A 17,767-nucleotide genomic window follows, 5' to 3' on the forward strand; every position below is an offset into this window, starting at 1 on the left:
AAAAAATCTTAGTCTTGCCCTAAAACTTTGTCATAGAGTTAATAGAAGCTGTGAAACAAGATGGCCGCCCTGGGCATACTAAGATGAATTACAGAAAAGGAGTACGTTGGTAAAAAAGACAAACTGATTTTCTGAAAATTAAGTCTTCGAAAAGCAAAAATTAGCAATTTTGGTTCCCAATTTATTTGAGTTTGTAAAACAGTTTTTGCTTCCAGTGGGTTTGTTTTTTTTTAAATTTGGGAGATTAATCTGGATTTAATCCCACTGTTTTGTTGCTTTTTTCGTCCCCAGGTCTGATCAAGACGGCGCTGCCCGGCATGGACCGGGAGATGAAGCAGGACTACCAGGTAGTGATCCAGGCCAAAGACATGGCGGGCCAGATGGGCGGGCTCTCAGGAACCACCACGGTCAGCATCACCCTGTCGGACGTGAACGACAACCCGCCGCGCTTCTCCAAGAGTGAGCACAGGCCTTCTGGACACACACACACACACACACCCACCCACGCACCCACACACACACACACGCAGAGTGACCAGTCAACAGCAGGAGTCGGTGCCAGGCTGGCAGCCCCCATCTGGTGTCAGTTTCAGAATGAATTTGGATTATTGCAGGGAGCTCTGGGTTGTGTGCAACTGCGACGCAGCTCTTAAAGGCACAGAATAATTAAATATAGAGCCATATGACGGAGCGAAGGGTCCCGCAAAGTGCATCAGATCAGGCCTGTAATCCCTATTAAACGGAGAGAGAGCATTCCCTGGGTTTTATCTCCACTCCTCTTCCTCGCTCTTTGCCTCTCTCCGACTATTAAGTCGTTGCTTCAGCTTTTTACTCCATAAAACTGCTGTTCTCACTTTAGAGCGCCAACCGGCCTTGGTGCGTTCCTCTTCCAGCCATCAATCCACATGCAGGCCGACCCGCCTTTCTCCTCTCACTCCCGTCTCTTCTGTGCATCTGTCCACATCGGATGGACAGATTACCGTCCTCCTAGATCCCTCCAGCCTCGCTCTGTTTGGTGTGGCAGGACAACAGGGCTGCAGGGATCCCGGCAAAGCCTCCAGTTAGCGTTGGCGGGTCTCACCGGGGGCCCCAGGGCCAACAGAATGATGGAGAACAGTGGAGGTTCGTGGGACAATTTTAGGAGTGAGTTAGTGAGGAGAAGAAGAAGAAGAATTCCTCTCCTGGTGTCTGGGTGTTGCATTCCTCCGTTCATAGAACAGTCCATCCATCCACCCATCCATCCATCCATCCATCTGTTTTTTGCTGCAGTCTGACCTCTGCCCACTAAATCCTTTATGACCTTTTCTATAAATAGCTTAGAAACTGACAAAACAGGGATTGAGGGGATCTGTAACTCTGAGCCTGGAAACGTATTGAATTTCCACGTTCACGCGCGGCGAGCCCAGTGGCAGACGCTGTCATCTCCATGGCGATAGAACGAGGGAGGATGGAGAGACAGGCAGACAACAAAAAAATAAATAAACGATATAGAGAGAGAGAGCAGAAAGAGGAAGAGAGATTGTAACGGGACACCCAAAGGAGGAAGAGTGTCAGGGAGCGATATCATTGTTGTCTGCCGGAGTGATGCCTCTTCTTCTGCTCCTGATGCTAAATACCTGTTAGCCTCGGGGAAACCTTCGCACAGAGCTTCCCCCTTTCAGTGAATGTGTTTGGAGTGAAGTGTCACACAGACCTGCCGACTCAGGCGTTGCCAAAACACTGTCAGCATGTTTTATTAGTGAGTGTGTGCTGTTTGTCTCCGCGGGCTGCACGCGCGTACATCACAGCCGATTCGTTTAAGCATACTGGATGCAGCCATCAATCCGTCGCCTCGCCCTGAACCAGGAAATCATTTGGCGCATAAAAAAGAAAAACCAAAAACAAGGGGCAATTAATTTATGTTGAGCAAATTGGCCTTGGATTTATGCTGCGCGGGGCTTGTAGCGAGTCGGTTTGGAAGCGAAAGATGTTTTACATCTAACGGCGATAAATCTATTCACACGCTCCCGATTCGCTTCGACCTGAACTCTGTGACTCACCCACTTACCAAAGCTGCTGCTTTTCACATTAACAAGGTCAGAAAAGACATTTTCTCTCTTAGTAGCTCCTTCTGGGAGGAGCTTTACCTTTTTTTTTACCCAGTTTTTATTTTTTAAAAATCAACATTTGAAAAGATTAAAAGATTTGACCTCGGTTGTCATGACCACACACCTCTGATTGTTTTCTCTTCATATTTGCTAAAAATGTTGAATGTCACATTTTTCATGTTTTTGTACTTCATTTGGGTCTCTACTTCTTCTAAAAACAACCCAACTTCAAAAACACAAAATCATACCAAGAATTTTTGTTTAATTTCTAGTGGAAATATCTTATCATGCTTGAAAAAAGGCAAAACTAACTTACAGGTAACCTTTCAGCAACATAAATAAGCTTGTTTAAAAAAAATACTAGTCCCACTGGCAGATTATTTAACTTGTAGGAAGACATTTCCCTTTTTTATAAGCAGAATAATCTTCCAGTGGAACTGTAATTTTACCTCAATAAGACAAAATTAGCTGACAAGTAACTTTTCAAGAAGATGTAGGAGTTTGTTTTAAGTCAATAAATTCATAATATTGATGGAAAAGTATCAATTCCACTGTAGATCATTTCACTTAAAACATGGGAAAAAGTTCTTCCTAGTAAAATATTCTTTCAGTGAAACTTTCATTTTTATCAATATTAAACAGTTATTTATGTAAACAAGCTTATTTATCGTGTTAAAGTTACACATAAGTTAGTTTTTTTTGTATACTTAGTAAGATTTTGTGCTTTTGCAGTAAAGTTTTTTTTTTTAAAGTCACCCAGACATTTTTTAGGCAGTAAGTTGATGTTTTTTGGTATCTGGAAAATGATCCCTTTATAAAACCTCCGGAATGTCCCAGACACCAGCCGTTACCTAGCAACCCTGGAGAAGCCCAGCCCGTTACCTAGCAACGGTAAAGTAACAAGAGGCCCTAAAGCAGACCATTCTGAAAGCAGCTCAAAACAGGCAGAACTGACCAGACTAAGATCTCATAAAGTAAGAATGATTTTGTACATAAAATGTGACAAACATGTTTTGTATCGACCATAGATTTATCCTAACCTTTTCAAGGAAACATAAACATTTAATTTCCCTTTTGGATCAATAAAGTATTTTCAAGTAGATCACTTGTAACAATCAGAAACCTCTCTCCTCGCAGGCCTGTATGAGTTCAGGGTGCCTGAGTCCAAAGAGTTGGGCTCCACGGTGGGAGTCATCCACGCCATAGACGCCGACATCGGCCAGAACGCCGAGATGAACTACAAGATCATCGGGAGCGACGGGCCGGGCGTGTTCGACGTCTTCGCCAACAGGAGCACGCAGGAAGGCGTCATCGTGATCAAAAAGGTCAGCAGCTCTACACCTTCTGTCAAATTACAAACACAAACTCTACTGGATTTTACTGGGATGACAGACCAACGCAAAGTAGTGAAAAGAATTACGCAAAAAATTTGAAAAAAGTTTCAGAGGCTCTTATTTCAGTCTTCCATTCTGGGAGTTGTACAACAGCATGGAGATACGAGGACGCAAGAATTTCTGTTTAATTACGATATATGATACGATTTAATTATCATATAAAGAGAATAAACACACAATTTAAAAATATATATATATTTTAGTGAGAGAAAAGCTTCTAGAGTTAGCAAGATGTGATAAAAATATATTGGAAATATAATCAAAGTCCAAGTAAATAGAAACTGTAAAACACGATTGTGAAACAAAATGGCCGCCGTAGGCGTGGTGACATCACCTGAACTATGAAAACTCAAAGAGAGCAATGATGAAAAAAAAGACAGATTTCACAAATATTCTGCAAAAAATTAACATTTTATTTAAAAATAAAATACTTCTTCTGTTGGCAAATTATTTCACTTATTCCAAGACATTTTTATCTTTTTCTCATGTTTTCAGTGCCATAATCTGCCAGTGGAACAATTTTTATTAACCAGTATTAGGGAATTATTGACCTAAAACCAGCTTATATCAAATTTACTGATATTACTATTTGAAACTAGAGGAAAAATACTTTTGTATTTTGGATTTTTGCAGTTTTGGTCTGCTGGCAGATCATTTAATTTATAACAAGATATTTTTTCCATATTTTAAGTGAAATAATCTACGCTGTATCTAGTAATTTTTCATCAATATTAAGGAATTATTGAATTCTTGATTTGCACTGGAAACTAGACGAAAAATACTTAAGATAAGATACTTATTTATTGGAAAGAATCTGAATTAAACCCATTTAGGTTTTCCATATGTGACAAAAAGTAAAATAATCTCTAAATTTGCGTCGCTGTGCATTACCCCTCATTTCTCGCTGTTTCAGTTTGATGTGTTCTGCAGATATGACGGCATTTAGCCTAAAGAGACTCACATCTCCAGCAGCTGAAAGCGTTTCCCCCTCAGTCTTGTCTGTAAGGCTGTCTTCAGTCTAATTGATGAAAGCGTTTATTCCTCCTCAGAGGCCGTCTGCAGACAGCAACAAGATTAAAACACAGAAACCACCATCATCAACTGCATGTTTCTCTGAAAAGACTCATTTAATGTAGATTTTTATTAACACTCAGAGCTCATCAAAGCAAGACGTGGCTCAGGAGCCTCTAATTGAGCAAATAAGTTCCCATTTTCCAGCCACACAGGCTGCATAACAACTCCAGAGCACATGAACATCCTGTGTACTCCAGGCAGAGAGGATTGTTGCTGCTGTTACAAACTGCGTAGACTCTGTGTAAATCTGTGTTTTTTCTCCTAAAAGAACGACAAACACAGATAGGATATTAAACTCTTGATCTTGAAGATTTTCAGTGCTTGTTTACACTGTGAGCAGCTTCTGGTGGGGGTCTATTACTGCAGCAAACACACACCTCTGCAGCTTGGCGCGTGTTTACAGAGCAGCCGCGCTCAGTCAGAGGTTATGTTGTTTTAATGCCTACTTTATTAAGTAGTTTCTACACATCAGCGGGGTGCAGTTTAACTGTGACCCGCAGCGCTTTCTTGCATCACTCTGGAATATTTACATTAAAATAGGATTAGGTTTTAGTTGGTGCGTTGCATGAAGAACAGGCTGGCTGCTTCAAAGTAAAAACTTTTCCATTTGGGCTTTTATGTGAAGAATTGTTGTTGGTCTTTATTAGAGGTAGGGCTGCACACTGCAAAAACACAAAGTATTTCTCCAGCAAATATCTTAGTACACTTCAAATCAGACAAAATAACATAACAACTTGTCTTAAGTCAATAATTCTATAACCTTAATTTAGAACCGTGCTAGTTCCACTAGTAGATTATTTAACTTAAAACTGTTATAAGTGAAATAATCTGCCAGTATAACTTCTAAGTTTTCTTTAAGAAATTTTAAGGAATTTTTTACTTGGAATAAGTTTTTATATCTTGCTGAAAAGTTACCTGTAAATTAGTTTTGTCTAATTTTAAATGTACTAAGATATTATAATAGAAACTAGATCAAAAATACTTGGTAAGATTTTGTGTTTTTACAGTGCAAGGTTGGAAAGTGTTACTGAACTAAAACGGCTCTATCTTGCACAGCGTTGCTGCTGCCCTTGTTTAAAGAGGAAGTAAACAGTTTACAGGAGTCCAGATAAATTCGGTCCAGTCCGGTTTGTTTTAACAGAGTCCAGTTCGGGGTAATAGGATCCTCTGAGGATTCACAGGGAGTCGGAGCGGAGGGTTCCTCTTTAACAGGAAGAGACCTCCAGCAAAAGCCGGACTCCGTGAGGGCAGCCATCTGCCTCGCCCGGCTGGGGATTAATGCACCAACAGCATCACTGGATTAAAGTTGTGCATCCGAAGCCAGGCTGAACGCCGCACAGTGCAGGGCTGAGATGTAAATACAGTAAATACCCTTTTAAAAAGTTAAATGATTGATGTGATTTAATGGAACTAAAGTAGACGATCATCATCCACATACGGTGGAAATGTAAGATATTTGTAGCGAAGACGTTCAGCGTTTGTGATGTAAATTGTTGGATGTTCACAGCTTGATTTTCTCTGGTGTATACAAGCCGAAATCACATGCAGGGACAGCGGCATTGTGTTGTTCTGTTTACCGTTTCAATACCAGTTTGACGCTCGCAGTGCACAGCATAGCTGTGAAATGCATTAACAAACTGTAAAGTTTAAATGTGTGCATTCATAAAGGCAACCTGAACCTTTGAACTCTGTGTGAAACAAAACATAAAACCCAACAAATGCAGGATTCGGCATCATTAGGAGTTTATTGACTTGTAAATGGACATTATATAATTCCATACAGACAATATGCCAGTGACAGAAGCAATTCCCCCAAGCATGTGATATGTCAAAATATGTCAAAAACACAGTAAAAGTAAATAAATGGGTCAATGGCAGTCTAGACAAATTATTAAGGACCCTTGAAACATTAACAGAAAATAATTAGTAGTCATTTTTTAGGATCTTTAATAGTTTTATACACAAATTTAGCAAATGTAATAAAATTCCATTATGAAGTTCTGTTCCGCTGTTTTGTTCAGACAAAACGGGACTAAAAACAGATTTAAGCAGTAAAAACAAAATGATCCAAACAATCTCAATGTCAAGCAGCTCACTGTTGAATTTTGGTAACTCTATATCAAATTTTTGATAAGTTATGTTTTATAACAGCGCCCCTCAGTGGCTGGAGGACTGAACAGGTGATAGGCTAGCTGAACTTGGCTACACGTTCGAAGTTGCTTTGTTTATTTTTGCCCCACTCTTAGAAAAGCTTTGCTTTACTGGATTTGATTTAAAGCTGGAAATTATACCTAAACATCAACAACAGCCCACAAACTAAATACAGAAATATTGTTATTCACAAAGCTGAGCGATGATAAAAAGTTTCTTAAGTGAGTTAGATTGTAAATATATCAGTAACCCAACAAAATCATATTTAATTTAAAAACCTGAATTTAGGATGCTTTGCAGTATTGTCAATGTATTAATGTGTTTGATAATTTTTTTTAGGGCTTAAAAATAAAATTTCTATTTTTTCATCCCAGATCCAATTTTGAATTTTATTTGTTTATTTATTTTTTGCTTTCTTTTTTTAAAAAAAGAAATTACAAAAGCCAGAATTTATGTTCAAAAAGTGGCTTTTTTCAATCATCCATTTTTGTTGCCAGGCTCTGGGAATTTTTGTTTTATTTCGATAATATAGTTATACTGTTGGCAGAATAAATATGCAATTTTGCCAGAATAATGTCTTAAAATTACGAGAAAAGTCATTTTAATGAGAAAAAACCTTGGAGAATTAATTTGTTGGTATTTTTCATGGTGGACTTCTCATAAAATTACTTTATTCTCTGTGTATTGCAATTTAATTCTGGTAATATTAAGACTTTTTTCTCGTAAAACATAAATAAATCTGAGTCTTGACCACTGGAGAAAAATCTAGATGATCTCAAAGTGCGATGATCTGTTTGAAATACGTTTAGCACCATAATGAGTTTATGTAAGAACTTGGCTGTTAATCTGACTCCAGGAGTTTCTGTCTGATTCTCTGAGTTTAGATCATTCTGACTGTTACATCACACAAGCGCAAAGTAACATTAATAAAAATATTCTCCTCTGAAGCTACCAGCTACAAATCTCTCAGCTCTGAAAGTGAATATTCTAAAGACAGTTGAACGCTATAAAAACATATAGTTGGTTGGCACGGCGGTCAAACGAGTGAAGTATTATTGCTCTCAAATGGTGAATCTCAGCAATCAGTCTTTATTTTCTGGTTGTTTTACTGGCCTAAAACCCAAACGGGCCGCGCCGGTGCGGCTCAGCTGCACAGATCTAAAGCTCAGACTGGGAGAAATGTGGAAGTAAAAAGATGTTTTAGAAATTTCAGGGCAGCAGATCAACAAAGACAAACAACATAAACGTAACTCGATAATTTCAAAAGGAACCTGCTATACAGAATTCACATTTTGAACGTTTTTGTTCTTCCATTTCTACTGCTTCTCAAAACAACCCAAACAGGGGTTTTTTGGAATAAGTGAATGTTTTTTGGTGTCTGGAAAATGAGCCGTTTTGAAAACCTAAGTAATGTTGGGCCACATTCAACAGGCAATAAGCTGTTACCTAGCAACTCTATCTAAGTCCAGTCCCGTTACATAGCAACCCAAGCAGAACTCTAGCACTTTTGGTCAGCTGGTTTTACAGCTGTACGCGCTGTACAATGGCTGCCGGAAAAGACGAGTGTTTTGTTGTTGATTTACCAATAGGGTTGTCCCAATAAGCAATAAATCAATCAGTCACATGAGTGAAGACAAACCCAATAATTTTCATTTGCAAGATTTATCGTTTCTCTCTTTTCTCTCTCCTTTTCTACCAAAAACGATGGATGATAAAAATCTTCAGTTTGGTGTTTTGGTCTCAAATGTCCCTTGTTTGAAAGATAATTTTGTTTACAGAAACTTCATAATTCATTTAATTTGTTGTTTCTGTTGTTTTATTTATTTTGGATATTTAAAATGTCTTCCATTTCCAGTATTAATTATTTGTTAGAATTTAAAGTTTATTGATTTTTATGAATGTAATCTTGCATTATAACTATATAATACAAGATTATATACTGTTATACTACTTGAAAATGGTCTCCAAACAATATTATCATTTATCACAATAACTTCTGGGACAATTTATCATCCAGCAAAATTTGTTATCGTGACAGGCCTGCTTACTACCCAGCTGGTTTTACTGCTGTACAATGGCTGCTGGAAAAGACAAGTGTTTTGTTGTTGACTTACCATCCAGAAACCACTTGCTGCATTCTTATCAGTTGCACAGGAGGCTCCACTTTTGCTTTTCAAAGATGTACAGTTGTATAATTGTGCATCTGTTTGCAGCCAGTTTCACGTGCGAGTGCAAACATTGAGCTGGGGGGGCGTGGATTTAAAGAGACAAGATGCCCTAAAACAGCTCATTTTCACTATAATCTCATTATCTACGAAAGATTTTGTGTGAAAAGTCATGAACATGTTTTGTATAGACCATAGATTTATCATAACCTGTTCAAAGAAGCATAATAGGTCACGTTTAATTCTTACTCATTACATTACTCTATACTGTACATTTTTGTCTTTCCCCCACAGCCTCACATTAAACACACCGACCCAATCAATAGCAGGAAAAAAAGAGAAGCAGAGAGTAACTTTGTATTTCCTCTCTGCTTCAGCGGGCAGAAGACGGACAGCGGCGTTATTAGATTTCATCGTACGCTTGCTCTCACTTCCAGTACATTTGTTTCGTGCGAGATCCGCTCTTCCTCAAGGTTGATGCAGGAGTATTGATGCCGATATGGATGGCAGCGTGGAGCTGAGGTCCGTTTGATGTATCCAACTGTATCTGGTCGTTGCCTCATCAGGCTGCAGCCTCCCATCGATCCCCTCCATCACGGCGTCATTAAGCGGCGGATGACATAATTGCCTTTTGTAGGCGCTGCGGCGCGGCGAGGCAGAACGGACTGAGCGTGCTCTAATTCTGAGCCTGATAATTAAACAGTCTCGTCGTCCCATTGGTCCTTCAAAGGAACATGGGCCCCCTCCACCTTAACGGCAAACTGCAGAAATCAATCACTTCTAATATGCCGTGATTCAGGGGCTCCTTCCATCTGGATTTCATTTCCATAATTCAGGCCCTCGATGACTCCTCTTATTTTATTTTATGCGTGTGGTTGGCTGCCTGCGAGGATGTTCGCTCTGATCCAGCTGCTCCTGCTCTGCGCTCATTATAATGCAACACTCACCAATTAATCCCATCAATGCGGGGATACCTTCGCTGGCTGCAGCTTCAGAAACAAACCAAGTCAAAAAAAATAAGAAAACAGCAGCAGCAGAACTCTAAAAACAGGGAAATTAGCAACTGTACATCAGCTATAGGATTAACCAAAGACCATTAAAGAAGTTTCCTTTTGTTCTAAGCAAAATAAAATGCTAAAGTAGGATGTTTACACTGCAAAAACACTCAATCTAACCAAGTATTTTTGCCTAGTTCTAGTGCTAATCTTAGTATATTTTAATTAAGACAAAACTATCTTACAAGTAACATTTTAAAAAGAAATATGCGATTTTTTTAGGTCAAGAATTCCTTAATTTGGACAAAAAAGAACTTATTCCCCTGGAAGATTATTTCACTTATTAAAATACATTTTTCCCACGTTATAATTGAAATAATCTGCCATTGGTACAATTACTTTTTAAAATCAATATTGAGGAATTAGTGACTTTAAACAAGCTCCTATATCCTGATGAAAAGTTTTTGTATGTTAGCTTTGCAGTAGAAACTCGACAAAAATCTGTGGTGAGATTTTGTTTCCAATCTGTTTTATTGTTCAGAAATTTACATCATAGGTGCAAAATTACAGACAAAAGGATTACACTGCAAAAATACAAAATCTTACTAAGTATTTTTTTGTTCTAGTTTCTAGTACAAATATCTTAATACACTTTAAACTACAAAACTAGCTTAAAAGTAACTTTACACAAAGATGTAGGAGCTTGTTTTAAGTCAGTAATTCCTTAATATTGGTCACTAAGTGAAATAATCTGTCAGTATTAAGAAATTATTGACTTATAACAAGCTCACATTTCTTGCTGAAAAGCTACTTGTAATGTAGTTTTGTCTTATTTCAATTTTACCAAGATATTTGCACTAGAGAGTAGAAAATACTTGGGAACATTTTGTGTTTTTGCATTGCATGCTTTGAAAAAAAGCAAACAAAAAACGTTTAAGCCTCATTAGCTTAATTTTCAATATTCACATGACCTGAAATAATCTTGTTAGTCGGCCTCCATCATCTGAAGGCTCATCAGACTGATGTTTCCAGTGGAAATCAGAGAGAAATTTAAAAGGTTCAGAGGTGAATTTATAAAAAAAAAAACGCTCCAAGGAGAGAGAAAGAAGGAAAGAGACAAACTAATGCGAGGAACAACAGGAAAACAGAGGACAAGATGAAAAAAACAGAGACAAATTCAGAAGAAAGATAAACACATAGAAGACAAACTCAGAAAGAAAGAAGATGGGCTTTCTAAAAGACTGAAAGATAAAGGAAAGGCTCAAATAAACAGAAATGAAAGTCAATTTTTGAAAACATTTTCCGTAATTTGTCATTTCTTTTTTTTAAAAAAAGAAAGCAAGGAATTTCTTTTTTTTAGCAAATTTGGCATGGATTTTTTATAACTAATCTGTATCTCCCAGCCATACTTTCTGAGTATTTGTGTTTACTGAGACTATCAGTAATGATTTATCTTTGGATTTTAGTCAATAATCAACTATTTTAACCAGTTTAAGGTGTTTTATTGAACTTATTTTGTGGCGTTTCAGCATCTGAGCTGGAGGTTCTTTCTGCTTGGTCCACTTTTAATCAGAGAACCAGATGAGATTTCTGCACTTCATTTCATATTTTATCACGTCGAAGCCGCCGAGCGCTAATCTGTCGCGCTGATCTCTTCATTTAAAGAAGAAACACACCAAAAGGAACAGATGTCACCCTGCGAAGATCAAACCGCAGCGCTGATTGATTGTTACAGAGCCGCCGAGCGCGAGGATCAGGAAATCAAGCTGAAAAGCATCTAAAAGAGTCGACAGAAGAAAAGTTGTTTTATTTTTTTTTCTTCTGTTTCTGCTCAGTTCAAATTAATCAGATCTGGAGTCTTAAAACTCCTGACATAAATCCTGGCCTTTTTTAAATGAAGGCAGCCTTGTTATCTTCATGTTTAGTTTTTTTCTCCCGTACTGAAACGCGACATGAGTCACATTATTGGATTATTGGAAGTTGTGTCCATCAGAGGTCTTGTTAGTGTCTCTGAAGACACTAAGACCCTCACATGAGGTCATTAGATGATCCCAGAGACATTTAATGAATAAAAACTGAATCTGACCTTAAAATAAAGGTGGCAGGATGTTTGGATGTGAGTAGATAATGAACTCAGAGGAGCGCCGTGTCTGTTGTTTCAGCCTCTGGATTACGAGAAGAAGCGTCAGTACAGCCTCCGCATCCAGGTGAAAAACGTCGACATCAACCCGCTCTTGTACTCCATGGGGCCCTTCCAGGACGAGGCCAGCGTCAAGGTCGTGGTGGAGGACGTGGACGAGCCGCCCGTCTTCGAGCGCCCCAGCTACATCATGGAGGTGAGGGAGGACGCGGCGAGGAACGCCATCATCGGGTCGGTCAGCGCGTCGGATCCGGACGACAAACACAGCCTGGTCAGGTAACCGACCGGACCCTGACTCTGTCCTGGCACTGCAAAAACACAACGTCATAAAAAGTAGTTTAGTTTCTAGTGAAAACATCTTAGTACGCATGAAATTAGAGAACCTACAAGAAATCTTTTAGCAAGAAATAAAAACTTGTTTCAAGTCAATAATTCCTTAATACTGATTTTAAAAACGTACTAATTCCACTGGCAGATTATTTCACTTATAACAGGGGGAGTCAAACTCATTTTCATCAACATCATGAATGTTTTCTAAGGGCTGTTTAAGATGCAGAATGCATCGATAAAACCACCTATTCAACTTAAAATACAGGCTTTCTCTCGGTGTATCATAAGCCAGCCAGGCTTATTACTGTATTATCAGCCTGGCATCCCACCAGGCTGATAATACCAGGCTAAATCCATCCATCTTCTAACACCCTTGACCCCAGTGGGATCAGGAGGTGCTGCTGCCTCTCCAGCTAACGTCTGGGCGAGAGGCGGGGTCACCTGGACGGGTCGCCAGTCTGTCGCAGGGCAACACAGAGACAGACAGAACACACAACCATACACACACACCTAGGGAGAATTTAGAGAGACCAATTAACCTAACAGTCATGTTCTTGGACTGTTTGTTAAGCCGGAGTACCCGGAGAGAACCCACCATGCACAGGGAGAAGATGCAAACTCCATGCAGAAAGACCCCGGGCCGGGAATCGAACCCAGGACCTTCTTGCTACTTGAATATATATTTTTAAATACACAGGTAACAGAAATAGCCAAGACAGGTGAGTCTAGGTTTATGCAGAATAAAAAAATCTGTAATCTTCAGACAGTTAGCTATTTAACAAAATAGCATGTTTTTACACAAACTACGGTAAGATGAGTTTTATTTAATCCATTGGTGTATTTTCTATGTTGTAGATGTTTTACTTCCAAAATTTCCTGTCAACTTTTAACATTATTTAACAAAAAAAAAACCCAGTGGGACAACTGGTGGACGGCCATAGCTCCCCTAAAACTGGACTTAGATAAACATATGTAATTTGGCTGTTTACAGAAAAGAACTGACTTGGTTTGACAAATAAAGTTGTATTTTAGCACAAAACCCAATAGAGTCTTGATGGCCACATTAATAGGTTTGGTGGGTCAGATTTGGCCCACGGGCCTCAAGTTTGATGCATCTGACTTATAAAATGGGAATAAATTCTTATCAGTGAAATAATCTGCCAGTGGAAGTAATGCTTTATCAGTGCTATAAAATTATTTACTTAAAACAAGCTTCTTTCTGCTGAATAGTTAGTTTGGTCTTATTTTAAGTGTACTAAGATTTTTGCAACAGAAAATAACAAAATACTTTTTAAGATTTTATGTTTTTGCAGTGAAACTGTTGTGCAGATTTTCTATAAATGTACTTGAAAAAGATGATTGTTGGATTTAATTGATTCCTGTTGGCTTCGGCTTAGAGAAACAAAACTTCACCTCTAACCTGCAGTAAAATCCTTCCTAACAGTTTGACTATATTCCTGACTCAAAGCAACATTACCTGAAAAATGAAGGAAAATGGACTAAAATCAATTCTGCTGAAGATTTTAGTAACTTCTGGATTTGGTCAATAAAAGCTCAGCGCCCTGGAAATGAAATACTTTTAGCTTTAATGTTAGAAACGGACAAAACAAACGTCTGAGAATAATGAATGTTTATTAGATCACTACAGGCGTTTGAAACAAAGAGTTAGCACATCCAGCAGCGGGTCCAGAGTTCCCCCAGTTCATGCAGATCCGTAATTATCCGAATGACTCCAATAAACGGGAACGACGGCGGGGAGGTGCGAGGCGGCACCTCCTCTCTGGCGCAGACTTTTTCATTTTTACGACCCTCTGAGGGAGTTGGCTCTCAAGGTTGAAGTTCCAGCGCTTTACTGCAGGTGTCAAATATGATATCATTCTCTTTTATCGCCCGTCATCAGCGGCGAAGCTTCCCGGTGGCATTTACCGCCGCTCCTAAGCGGAGGAGGGAGGGAGGCCTGCAGGCTGCCTGGGATCAGGAAGTTTTTGGATTTATTGGCGTTAGTGACACACGCAGACACGTGCTCACAGGAATGCAAACACAGATCATGGGGAGGCGCAGCTTTAATGGAGATGAGGAGCACTTAGTTGCTGAGGTGTTAGAAATTCAGCCGGTGTCGTCGAATGATTAATTAATTACACTCAGGCCTTTAAAATATGTTTAGAGGACGTTGTCCTCATTAAAAGTTCAGGCTTTGGTTTTTGTCCAGCTGGCCGGCCTGACATGTGACTAAAGACCCCGAAGGTGTTCAAAAAAATAAAAATGGACGTTTTATTATTTGCAATCTGACAGCTGCTGCTGCTAATAAATAAAACTCAGGTTTAGCGGAGTTTACTCTACATGTTTGAGTTTGCGATTTGGATCAGCATAAATAGCAACAAGTTATTCCTCTAAAAAAAATCTCAAACATGAAGAAGAAATATTCAGGTTTTTACTCCACTAGCCTGGAACAAACTTCCAGAAAACCTCAAAACTGCTGGAACAATAAAATCCTTTAGATCAAGGCTAAAAATCCAGTGGTTTATATTTGCCTTATTAAATGTTATTAAAGGCGACCTAATGTTTCCTTGAACAGGTTAGGATTGGTCTAACCTGTTTTTCTGTTTTTTCCACAAACTTATTCTTAGAGAATGAGATTTCAGTCTGCTCACTTCTGCCTATTTTTAGCTCCTTTTAGAATGAGCTGTTTTAGGGCGTCTTGTCACTTTAAATCAGAATAAGCTGCTGCTGGCAGTGAAAATAACTGCAAACATGAACAATTATACAACGGTACACATTTGAAAAGCAGAAGTGGAGCCTCCTACACAGCCAACAAGAATGCAGCAAGTGGTTTCTGGATGGTAAGTCAACAGTAAAACATTTGTCTTTTCCAGCAGCCATTGTACAGCACATGCAGTGGTAAAACCAGCTGACCAAATGTGCCTGTACTCCACTTGGGTTGCTAGGTAACGGGCAGTGCCTGTTCATCTGTCACATTTGCAAAGTTTTTGAAATGGCTCATTTTCCACACACCCAAAAAAGTGACTTGTTAACTGTGTTTCCATTGATCATATAATTCAAATTACAAAAATAAATTTGCTTAATAGAAACGCACCAATTAAAAAATACATTCAAGTTTTTCAATGTTGTTTTTCACAAAACTCCAAGAGAAACACTTTTTTTTGCATCATCAGTCATGGGATGAACAACAAGATGTTACTACTGGTGGAAACGACAAAAAGGACGACAGGAGGATGTTTTTTAATGACTTATCCCATGAACGCCTTCATGTATGATTTTAATTGCATTTCTTACTTTATGGAAACACTCCAATTGCAAAATTGTGTTTTTTTGTCTGTCGCGGAATACTGGTGATGCTTTTCACTTTTTTCTAATGGAAATGCAGATATTGTCCAAAAATGGCTCAGTAGTTTTGTTTTAAACTCTCTTGCTGTTTTTCCAAAGCAGTTGAGAAACGAATGGAAGAATAAATACGTACAAAAATTTGAATTTTGCATAATATGTCCCCTAAAAAGATTACCCAAAAATTAAACGTTTGGGTCTAGAAATGTCTGGAATTTTGGAAATATTTAGGAATCATAAAATATGCTAGCTTAGCAAAAATACTAAAGAGGCTTCCTGAATGTTTCAAATGTTTTAGGAATAAAGATGGAAGGAGAAGTAAATAATCACAGAGGAGGTGATTTGTAAAGATGGCCGCCGTCCCCCGTCTGAAGAAGAATTAGCTGATTGCCAACATTCCCGTGACCCTCTGCGACCTCCCATCCATCCGACCGGCTGGCGGCCTGCTTACCGCAGCACTTCGGATCCCCGGTCGGGCCGAGCCACCGCCGTTATCTCTGCGTCAGAGTCTGACCCAGCCAGCTGAATTATTGCGATTCTTAGAAAAGCAATTAGCAGAGCCCACATCTGACACAGATTTAACGAGGTTAGAGTTTCAGCTTGGCCCGGCGAGGCGTTCCGAGAGGAAGGAGGAAACGGTCGGTGTTGGAGGAAGAGAAAAAACAAATCTGTGGAAGGAGGAGAGCGGAGCGGCGATGCGTTCAGAGTCTCCCCTCGGGGTTCTCCTGCCGCTTACGCCGGCCCTCGTGACGCCCGCTCCTCCATTAATCACGGCAAGCAGAGAAAACTCTCCACTGTTGTGTTGTTTGTGTGAAGAGTCGACTCCTCACCACAGGGCAAGGCTGCAAAAACAACCAAGTCAACCGATTCTCTTCACTTTAACTTCATACGTTTGTTACAGATTAACTTCCAGGTTAATGTTCTGATTTAAATACAGCATACACTGCAAAAACACAAAATATTACCAAGGATTTTTGTCTGGTTTCTAAAACTTGCCGTTATTTTTAAAGAGCCACCATTTTATGACTTTTTTGAGGTTTTACAGTAAAGATAAATATAAACTTTTGCAAGAAAAGAACAGATTTGATGATGAAAAATGACAAATTTGCGTGTAGCTTCCAATCTATTAAGAAAAAACCATCTAAAAACCAATTGTAGAAACATTACTGGTACTTTTAGTGTCATTTTTTGAGTAAATTCAATGCAAGTATTGCAGAAAAGCATTGATAAGACCTGAATTTGCTGTATCTTCATTTAAAAGCATTCCTGGGTGCGGTTGGTCGCTGGCAGCTGCTTTGGCAGCGACGTTTTGCTGCTCATCAGTGACTGCCAGATGGACAGCTGTTAGGTCAGCAGTCAATGACTGTGTTGGCTTTAATGTGACATTTAGGAGATAAAACTCATTTTCTATTGATTTGATGTGATTTCCTAATTATCCATGAGCCATAATCATCATAATTAAGGAATATAAACTCCTAAAATATGCTACCCTTTAGTAAATTTACATGTGTTACTGTAGTGAGCTGTTTATTATAGTTTGAATCGTTGGTCTTTCTAGTTGAAAGTTGGTCAAAACTTTATGATATTCCTTTAAAATGGACTTTAAATAACGGGATACAGACTGTTGTGTGTCATTTTCTAACTAAATCATTTACTTTACATGCAATAATTAGGGCTGAGTTATAACAATTTTTGTTTTTTAAAGATTTAAGTTTTGGATTTATTGCGTTTCCATAGTTTAGAGTGACGTCGGCGCATCTCGGGCGGCCATTTTGTCTGACAGTTTCTATTTATTTAGACTTTGAAGTCCAGGGACAAGTTACAGTTTTTCCTTTTTATTACAAGAATAAAGCTGCTGACTAATACCAGTAGCAGGACTTTGGATTTCAAAGAAAGAACCTCACAAATTGCTAGTAATATCAGATCTTTATAACTGTCAAAGCTTTTTTTTTCTCATTAAAATTATTATTTTTTTCTTAGAATCTAAAATGTCCTTCTGGTAAAATTGCACCTTTATGCTGCAACTTTATTCTCGTAATTAATTAAGCTAAATTTCTGGTAGCCCTGATGTTCCATTGCATAACTGATT

General features: G+C 38.8%; 1 protein-coding gene across 1 annotated transcript in view; it reads left to right on the plus strand.

Moving 5' to 3' along the window:
• LOC116711452 (cadherin-6-like) overlaps positions 1-17,767 on the plus strand; it is a 95,402-nt gene that overhangs the window by 63,271 nt on the left and 14,364 nt on the right. The window contains exons 5-7 of the mRNA XM_032550771.1: positions 292-459; positions 3,225-3,412; positions 12,029-12,282. Of these exons, the coding sequence (XP_032406662.1) occupies positions 292-459; positions 3,225-3,412; positions 12,029-12,282 (610 nt within the window). The remainder of the gene's footprint in view (positions 1-291; positions 460-3,224; positions 3,413-12,028; positions 12,283-17,767) is intronic.

The sequence above is a fragment of the Xiphophorus hellerii genome, chromosome 21, assembly GCF_003331165.1.
Source record: "Xiphophorus hellerii strain 12219 chromosome 21, Xiphophorus_hellerii-4.1, whole genome shotgun sequence".
NCBI lineage: Eukaryota > Metazoa > Chordata > Actinopteri > Cyprinodontiformes > Poeciliidae > Xiphophorus > Xiphophorus hellerii.